Below are 10036 nucleotides of genomic sequence, written 5' to 3' on the forward strand. Positions count from 1 at the left end.
TCCCGGGGTTAAAGAATTTCTGGGATTCTTAATCCCAAAGAGAGAAACGTGAACCGTCGGTACTACCGGAGGTCATATTATCTTTCTATATGTTACGTAAGCGCAGATGGGTCCCGTCTGCGTCGTGCAATCCTTGAATGGAAGGTCAGCATTCCTTGTCTTACTTTTCAAAGCTCCTCCCCATTATAAAACACATCGTCATCATCGCCGTATCCTTCAAGTCTTTCCCTCTCACACTTGCCTTTCCCCTTCCCAATGATTCCTTCAAGGACCTCGATCGATGCTGAAAAGCTCCTCTTTTTGGCTCTCTCCCTTTTCACGATCGTCTCTACCTTCAGAGATGGCCCTCGCATCGCAATGGCACAGAGCAGTAACAACAACAATGCCCAAACAATCCCAGTGAACGTTGGGGTTGTTCTTGATCTGGAAACATGGAGGGGGCAGATGGGATTGAGCTGCATTAACATGTCTCTCTCTGACTTCTATAGTTCAAACCCTTCCTACAAGACCAGGCTCATCCTCAACGTTAGAGACTCCAAACAAGATGAGATTGCCGCCGCTGCTGCAGGTTCTCTCTCTCTCTCTCTCTCTCTCTCTCTCTCTCTCTAGAGCAATGATTGGTAATAGAGGATAAAGATCTTTGTGCAGCTGCTCGTGTGATGCAAGATAAGTCTAATTATTGTTCATAATGACGTATTTGCAAATCATATGAACACCTCAGCTTCAACATATGTGAAATTTGAGAACGATTCCCAATTAAATTATCAAGGACACTACGAAATAATGTGTGTTCCATCCAAAGTAATACGTGTTCTCGTAGCAGAGATACTTAAAGCCCCAATTTCCAGAGCTCCAAGAAGAAACGGCCAAGGTTAATTTTGCCCAAAAAATAAGGAAAGACCTATATTTTGGCTCGTCTTCAAGAACAAGAAGTGTCTGTCACCAATCTGTGCTCACTGTCTTAGCTGTCTGGCATGCATACTAGATTTAGATAGATGGAACATTTTGTTGTCATAGAATTTTTTTATCATTATCAAAAAGCAGTCGTTATCATCTTCTGACGCAATCAAAGATAACATCAAGTTGGAACTTAAGATTCAATTTGTCTCAAAGTCAGAAATGTGACGGTTAGCTTGAGAGACGGGAAGCTTCGTGGGATTTGGTCAATCCACCCAATGCGGTGCTTCTCAATAAGACTGGTCTTTGGGCGAAACATTTGACCTTGGAACCATTTGATTTATTTATCTATTTCCAGTTCCTGGAGTTTATTTAGTTCCAGTTCTTGGAGTATACTTTTCAGAAGCTATATCGAGAAATATTATTGGTGAGAATCAATCTTAGGTAGCGTCCAACTATAAAAGCCTGATGGAGATAATTATTTCCCAGTCACGCCAAACCGAACATCTCTAATCTGCTGGACCTTTTCCTGTGGTGTTGTTCCTTGTGGTTTAAGGGTGCAGCACCGTTGAAATAATATCATACGCATTGTTGCCGGTCAGCAATTGATCTTTGAATTGAGAAGTCCATCTTCCCTATCATCTCGTATTTCACCGATATACATATTTACATAAATTTATGGGTACAAAGTTTCATCCTGAGAAACACATGGGGAAAAGTGTTTTAAAAGTCCTAAACTTTTTGTATTTGTGCCAATTTAGTCATAAACTTTTTTTTTGTGCCAATTTAATCTTAATCATTTTTACTTAGTGCCAATTCAATCATTTCCAGCCAATTTTGGCCGGATTTAGTTGAGCCAAAAATCATGGTTAACGAGTTTGGTCAAGCCGAACTAGTGATTAATTATTTTCATGGAAGTTGTGGGGTATTGATGATGAAAGAAAACAAGTAGAGTTTCGAGTTCCACCAAATAATTGTCAATGCATGAAAGCAGTTTAATATGGCCATCGACGGGCTTGATATATACTATAACATCACGTAGGTCTGCCCTCATGAAATCCATAAAATTAAAAATGGGGCTTGGATTCTAGAGTGGAATTTTCTGAAGCCATGAGATAAATAAGTCAACTTAACGATAAAGAAGAATCGACTTGACCGTGTCTAGGCCAATTTATGCACTCTTATTTTGTTCTAAATTTACTTATTGAAATAATTAGTTTCTGATTGGTATGCAATATCATACGCCAATGAATGTCAAAGGCAACAACTGAACGCCTTCAATCAGGTAAATAATTAAATTCCAACTTCAAACTCCTATTCTTCTTTTTCTGAAACATTCTATTTCTATAATATTGCATCAAGTATTATCTGCCGTATTGTTATTGTTTCACCGTCTTTCTGGTTCACCTTTGCAGCACTTGATTTGATAAAGAATAAGCAAGTCCAAGCCATAATAGGCCCTCAAGGTTCAGTACAAGCAGACTTCATCATTGACCTTGGAAACAAATCTCATGTGCCCATCATCTCTTTTTCCGCTACTAGTCCGTCCCTCAGTTCGATTCGGAGTCCATACTTCATTCGAGCCGCACAAAATGACTCGTCCCAAGTGAATGCCATAAGCGCGGTCGTGCAAGCCTTTGGCTGGAAAGAAGCTGTCCTCATATATGTGGACGACGAGTTCGGAGAAGGCGTCATACCTTCTCTTACTGATGCTTTGGAAGAAGTCGACACGCGAGTGTCCTATAGGAGCCTCATACCTCCTTCGGCCACGGACGATCAAATCCTAGGAGAACTCTACAAGTTAATGACGATGCAAACGAGGGTCTTCATCGTGCACATGTCAACTACCCTTGGTTCTCGACTATTTGCCAAAGCAAAAGAGATAGGAATGATGAACGAAGGTTATGTGTGGATCTTGACTAATGGAATTACTAACCGATTGAATTCGATGGATTCGTCTGTTGTCGCCGGTTCGATGCAAGGAGTACTGGGCATCAAGACTTATGTCCCGGACACGCAAAACCTAGACAACTTTACGGTGAAATTCCAAAAAGACAACCCATCCGTCCTTAATCCTAAGCTGAACATTTTCGGATACTGGGCTTATGATGCTGCTTGGGCTCTGGCAATGGCTATCGAGGAAATGGGTGCTGCAAATTTTACCTTCCAAGCGTTAAACGCTTCGACAAATGCGACGGATCTTGACACTATTGGGGTCTCTCAAAATGGCCAGAAACTTCTCCAAAAACTAGCCAATACGACATTCGCAGGCCTCACTGGAAATTTTGGCCTCGTCAATGGGCAGCTAGAGTCGTTAGCATTCCAGATTGTTAATATCAACGGAAATGCAGCAAGAGGGATTGGGTTTTGGACGCAAGAAAATGGGCTACTAAGAGATTTGAATTCATCCAACATAGGCAAATATTCCACTTCGAAGAGTAATCTGGGACCAATAATATGGCCAGGAGATTCAACCTCTTTTCCTAGGGGATGGGAGATTCCAACGAATGGGAAGAGGTTAAAAATCTTAGTTCCCGTAAAGGATGGTTTCAAACAATTCGTGACGGTGACTCCTGTACCCAGCACAAATACATCCAAAGTTACTGGATACTGTATTGACATCTTTCGAGCCGTGATAGAAAAATTGCCTTATGATGTGGCTTATGACCTTATTCCATTTGCCTCGCCAAATGGAAGTAGCAATGGCAGTTATGATGACATGATTAATCAAGTATATAACCAGGTAAGATAACTCATTGAGAGTGCTTGATTTCCTTTTTTTAGATGTTGAAACTAACTATGCTATCATGGGGTTGATAAAGAAAATATCTGCCTTCCTTCTGTTGTAACAGAACTATGATGCAGTGGTGGCGGATACAACGATCATTGCGAACAGATCATCATACGTAGAATTCACCTTACCATACACCCAATCCGGTGTTTCGATGCTCGTGCCATACAAGAACAACAAGAGCAAGAATGCTTGGGTTTTCTTGAAGCCCCTCACTTGGGACCTTTGGCTAACAATAGGATGCTTCTTTGTGTTTATAGCATTGGTCGTGTGGATTCTCGAACATCAAATCAACGAAGATTTCAGGGGTCCAGCCTCGCATCAAGTTGGCACAAGCTTCTGGTTTTCATTTTCAACCATGGTCTTCGCACAAAGTAATTGCCCTTCACTTTAATAGATCAATTGAACATTACAATTGACATATCATTCTTGGAGAATTTATGTGCTTACCCTTAAGTTGGATTGCAGGGGAGAGTGTATCAAGCAATCTAGCGAGATTTGTTGTGATAGTGTGGGTTTTTGTGGTACTTATACTAACGCAAAGTTATACGGCAAGCTTGAGCTCTCTTTTGGTGGTGCAAAATCTTCAACCAACTGTGACTAATGTGGATCAGCTCCTAAAGAGTGGAGAAAAAGTGGGATACTTATACGGCTCTTTTGTTCACGGAATGCTAAAGCAAATGAAGTTTGACGATTCTAGACTTATATCTTATCAGTCTCCGGAAGAATGTGATGCGCTTCTTTCCAATGGAAGTGCAAATGGCGGGATTGCAGCAGCAATCGACGAAGTCCCCTACATTACACTTGTTCTTTCTCAATATTGCAACAAATATACTATGATCCCAACCTTTAAAACTGCTGGATTTGGCTTCGTAAGTCCTCAGTCTCTCAAATTTTACCCTTAAAATTTTCAAATACTAGAATCATTCACCATTTCTTTGATCGAAAAATCTCATGTCCTGCTTCTTTTGGTTTACAGGTTTTCCGTAAAGGGTCTCCGCTAGTGTCGGATATTTCAAGAGCAATCCTCAACGTAACTGAAGGGCCTGAAATGAAGGCAATCGAAAATGGGTGGCTTACACCAAAAACCAGCTGCTTGGAAACGGCTAACTCAATTTCTTCCAACAGCTTGAGTCTTGATAGTTTCTGGGGCCTATTCTTGATTGCTGGAGTTGCTGCTGTTTTAGCTCTTCTCATTTTCATGGTCATGTTCGTCAAAAGAAATTGGCATATCGTCACAAGTTCTTCAGGTTCAATGCGGGAGAAAATTGTTGCATTGGGAAGAAGATTTTACCAAAGAGACCTCAACTCCCATACTTTTAGGAAAGCTAGATTTAGAGATAGAAATATGGAAGATGGTGCCAATGAGATTGCAGCTGTTGAAATTATAGAACACACCAACTTCCCCCCGAGTCCGTCAAGCGACTCCAGCCAAATCGACGTTGTCTTAATCAATGAGCAAGGGGCACCATATACAGAGCAAGGACTTCCTAATCATGTATTCGAAGGGTGCCCCGAGTTAGCAATAAACACCGAGCCTACCAATGTAAATAAAGAGATGTAGATGCCTCAAGAACCATAGATACTGGACTTTAATCCTTGACTAGTTGAAGTCGGTACTTCTAGATGACAATATCTTCCCTCTCACTCTCTTCTCATGTAAGGAATGCCATTGAAACTGCTTGTTGTCTAATCTCAGACAATATGGACGAAAGACAGATGTTTTTCATTCAGCAGAGCCCGAGTTATTCACCACGGCTTGACTCAAATTATTAGTTGCTTGGGGAAATGCGGTACTAGTTCATGCAACAAAACTTAAAATGAACACGTGGGCTCATCAATGTATAGTATCTGAACGGTGAATCTAGTCATAAAAATATGTTCTTATTCAATTCGAGTAAGTACGCATTATAATGTCTATACATAGCTAGACTAGTTAGATTTTAACTGTGATGACCTTTTTTATGGACTCTCCTTCCATTTAGTGAATTTTCAATAAATATTGGACTTGTGGTTATATCAGCACGATCTTTAAAGAAGGAAAAAAAAAAAAAAAACTAGCACGATATTTCTATAGCTATATTGACACTTTGGACTTACATTAATTTTCAACTTTAAAAAGGGTCAAATATATAAACTAACATCTTCATGTTGGTTGTGGCCCATAAAGGCAGGAGGCTATTTGTCACGAGTGACCCTCAAATTTCAGGCTCAAAATAAGTATTGTCATGAAAATTTGAACCCCCAAACCAAATAAATAAATAGAAGTTATGCAAATGTGACCCAACAAAATAGAAGTTATGCATTGCTTTTTTTTTTTCTATTTTTGATTGAGTAATACAACATAAAACTTACCTATAAAAAAAAATCCTCCCATTTAGTGGATATTTGAAAAATTATTGCACTTGTGGTTATTTAGAGGCATTGTGTGGAAGTTTTACTTTGTATTTTCTTAATGGACCACCCAAAAAACTTTTTCCTTTAAAATATCATCATACAAGCTTCAACCATTGTTTGGAGTAAAGCAGTTGAGGAAATCGTAAGAGAAAGCCCAAGTCTGAGCTCGTTAATACTGTAATTGCTTACGGTCAAGTGTACAAGAGTAAGTGCATTGTTCTTTTATACCGATAGTGTAATTATCTGTGAGGGGAACTACACTAACCAATTGTAACTTGAACTACTAACTATTAGTGGAATCCGACTGCTATTAAGGCTATTAGTCTTTGAGTGGACATAGGCTTGGTATAAGCGAAACTAGTATACACATTTATATGATCTGCTTATTCTACTCTGATTGATTTACCAACATCACATATACTAATTTGTCTGGAACGCCATCTTGAGTGCTGATTGGTTGATATTCCGCAAAAAAATTTAATTCGTTAACACAAAACCTATTCAACCCCCTTCTAGATTGCTTTGTTAGCCTTAATAGTCTTCACTATATGTCGATGCTTGCGTGTAGTGATCCCATTCTAAAAAGGAAAGTACAAACAAGAGATGCATTGATGGATGCCATGACTGGGAAGGTGAGAGCGCATGGCAAAGTATAGGAACTTAGGTGCTCCATCACACTAAATTATCTAAAGCCTACACAAGTTGAGTCTCCACAAGTGCATGAAAGGTTTTTAAAATAGGGTTAATACCTTAAAAAAACCCCAAACTGGTACACATGTGACAAATTTACCCCGACTAACTATAAAAAAAACCCTAAACTTGTACATTTATGACAAATTTATCCCAAACTAATTTATTCGACCACAAAAAACTCCCAAACTAGTAAATTTGTGACTAATATACCCTCCGAAAAATTATATTAATACCACAAAAAAATCACAAAAATTATAAACTATGACAAACAGAGTGTAAAATCCCAAATTGATATATCGGTCAATTGTCATGTGTTATTTAACTTTATAATTTAACAAGAAAATTTAACTAAAACTAACAGAGGATAAATTTGTCACAAGTGTACCAGTTTATGGTAAATTTGTCAAAGATATACCAGTTTGGGGTTTTGGGTGGTTAAAAAAATAGTTTGTGGTAAATTTGTCACAGTTGTACCAGTTTGGGATTTTTCAAGGTATTAACCCTTAAAAATATTGGAAAAATGATCTCAAGATGTGAAAGGAAAAAGCCAAGTGATTTGAGAACAATCATCTATAAAACAAACGTAGTATTTACAACCAAAAAGAGAATGTATGTAGGACGGACCCCAAACATTAAAATGAACCAACTAAATAGGGGAAGTGGCCCTAGAATGGGTAGCGAAGTGGTGACGACTTTTACTGAGAGCACATGCCATACACACGAAAGAGGGAGAACGTCAAATGCTGGTTTTTTGTTGAATTTAAAAGAAAAATTACAATATCCGAAGAGGCATGTCCGAAACGGTGATGCCAAGTAATGAGTGAACTAGTGCGGGAAGACATAAAAGTAGATGGAGAAGTTGCCAAGTTGGAGGGCAAGATGTAGTAGAGGCCGAAATCAAGGCTAACTCGAAGAATGATCTAACCCGTATCTAAGCACACTACAAGAAAATATGTAAGGTAAAATAAGAAAACACGGTTATTATCAAAGGAAAATTGAGAAACATATATCTTTTTTGGTGATATTAGGAACAACTAAAACATTATTAAGGATAAAGATAGGAGACATGGAATGTCACGCCCTGATCCTCCGAGTGTGTGGCCATCCCTCGGTGGTCGATCAAATAGCAACGTCCTAGGACGCATCACTAACCTATTCATTTTAATGTGCATGCGGAAGTGAATAATTAATCCTCAGACAACAACAAGATGGGATAGAAAAGTAGAGCCATAATTTAAAAAAAAACCAAATCACACATTTATATATATCAAACCCAGTCATATACAATACTAGCCAATATATATAAGGTCTGCAAAAAAAGGGGGGGTTTAGAGTGCTACCAATCCTCTAAGTGTTCGAGTCTTAAACTGAATACTCTGAGGATCCTGGATCCGACAGACTCGCGTCCACCACTGAACCACCTGGAGGGTCGGCCGTACCCTTTCCAAAAGCAACCTCCAGCACTGACATAGGGATCTCAAACTCCTATATGGGACTTTCTCTTTGTCCATTCCGCTCACAACGATACCATGACCTGTATTAATGGGGTACCTTATGGGGTAAACCCGCATCGACCTAGACCACAGACCTCATAAGTTCATAGACCCATCCCATTGGGTTCCCATGAAGCGAAATATAAGACACTTGCTCAATGACCTTCTTCAGCTGTCCAAAATGCTCAAGATGAGTTGCCATCTAAGGACCTGTAAATTTTATCCCACAATGGGGTGAGATGACGCCTTAGCAAGTTCACCCTTTTAACTCCGACTAGGAAGGAAATACGCCCCAAGGGCTGCCTAAGCACAAGCACAAGTCAGAGGACTTACCTTTGCCTCAGATCCTTCCTATAAGTGAGTACAATTCAAATAATCATTCAATCATTGCAATTCAAATCAACATTGATCAATCGACTTACTCGACTCCATATCATCGATACCATCTCTCAGTCATTCCATTCAATATCATCTATAAAGTCAGATCACATCAAGGACTGCTCACTCTAGGCTAAAGATAGACAGTATAACTCATCGAAGCTAGCACAATATACTACTCACTTTCAGCTGATATATTGAGGCCCTCAGATTGATATAGTATATTGATCATGTTCACTCTAAGCTAATAAATAGTATAGGTCACTCTAAGCTGATATATCAAGGCCCTCAAGCTAATATAGTATATTGATAATGCTCACTAGAAGCTGCTAAGATATACTGCTCATGCTAAGCTAATATATCAAAGCCCTTAGGCTGATATAGTATACCTATGATATTCACTCTAAGCTGACAAATAGTATACTACTCACACTAAACTAACATACCAAATCCCATAGGTTGATATAATATATTGTTCTCACCAATTAAGAATTTCACCTTTTTTATCTCCCGATAAAAATAACCGTGTGTGGATATACAATCAGCCTTAGCCAAAATACAATATTTCCCCTTTTGAAAAATCCCATTAATTCCAATAGTTTATAAACACATTTTTGGCATTGTAAACCGACGTCCGGTATTTTCTAATTAATTATCAAAATTATTAAATTAATTTTGGGATAAATACCCCCAAAATTACAATTCACAATCAATTTGCACAATCCAGCACTCAATTAAATAAACCAATCATACCATTGCGATCAGCATAAAATTCCTGTCACCAGCTATCCCAGTCTAGTTTCTGAAAAAATAATAATTAATTGAATAATTACCGAAATTAATTAATAAATACCAATAAATGCAACTTAGGCCAGAAAAGCCGAATTAATTACCGAAATAGGCCCAGAAAATTTCCGAACCTATCTAGATAAATACTACAGTTTATCTAGTCTCTAATTACGCAACTCTAACCACCTAACATGCATAAATGAATCATTAAATTGCTAATACATTCTAACTAACAACATAATCCATACTTAACTTAAACTAATCAACCCTTAAGCATAATTAACTCTCTAAGCAAGTTTAGTGAGTAAACTCACTAGATTTATGAGCCAGTGAGTTCACTTCGATGGGGACGCGAAGGCGGGCCACAAACTCCAAAGCGGCGACACCAAGCAAGGTCGAGAAGGGCTTGGAAAAGCCTCCCAAAGTTCAAAACCCTTGCTAGTCTTCAGCTTCTTCTCTTGGCCGAGAAAGGAGGAATTGGCGATTGGTTGTGGCTGAAATGAGCAAGGACGGGCGGCAGAGCTATTGCAGATCCAGGTAGTGGCTAAACGGCATCCAAGGAGCTTCAACGCGGCTTGAGCGGCTCAGGACACAACTG

At 39.0% G+C, this 10036-nt stretch overlaps 1 protein-coding gene across 2 annotated transcripts; it reads left to right on the plus strand.

Annotated features, from left to right (window-relative positions):
• The first annotated feature begins 232 nt into the window (after nucleotides 1–232).
• LOC104437180 (glutamate receptor 2.1) lies at nucleotides 233–5424 on the plus strand. 2 transcript variants are annotated; one of them, XM_010050074.3, is made up of 5 exons: nucleotides 233–568; nucleotides 2313–3640; nucleotides 3750–4062; nucleotides 4157–4560; nucleotides 4668–5424. In XM_010050074.3, the coding sequence occupies exons 1-5, from the start codon at nucleotides 256–258 to the stop codon at nucleotides 5250–5252; spliced, it is 2943 nt and encodes a 980-aa protein (XP_010048376.2). In that variant the 5' UTR covers nucleotides 233–255; the 3' UTR covers nucleotides 5253–5424. The 2 variants fall into 2 exon arrangements, with proteins under 2 accessions (XP_010048376.2, XP_018726404.1); XM_018870859.2 differs by lacking the exon at nucleotides 233–568 and adding an exon at nucleotides 605–2182.
• The last annotated feature ends 4612 nt before the right edge of the window (nucleotides 5425–10036 follow it).

The sequence above is a fragment of the Eucalyptus grandis genome, chromosome 3 (genome assembly GCF_016545825.1).
Source record: "Eucalyptus grandis isolate ANBG69807.140 chromosome 3, ASM1654582v1, whole genome shotgun sequence".
NCBI lineage: Eukaryota > Viridiplantae > Streptophyta > Magnoliopsida > Myrtales > Myrtaceae > Eucalyptus > Eucalyptus grandis.

What these genes read in the sequence shown, in the direction of transcription:
- LOC104437180 (XM_010050074.3), top strand. Translation starts at nt 256, where the DNA reads ATGATTCCTTCAAGGACCTCGATCGATGCTGAAAAGCTCCTCTTTTTG. An exon ending in TTAATCAAGTATATAACCAG is followed by an intron (nt 3,641 to 3,749) that starts GTAAGATAACTC and finishes CTGTTGTAACAG; the next exon opens with AACTATGATGCAGTGGTGGC. An exon ending in AACCATGGTCTTCGCACAAA is followed by an intron (nt 4,063 to 4,156) that starts GTAATTGCCCTT and finishes GTTGGATTGCAG; the next exon opens with GGGAGAGTGTATCAAGCAAT.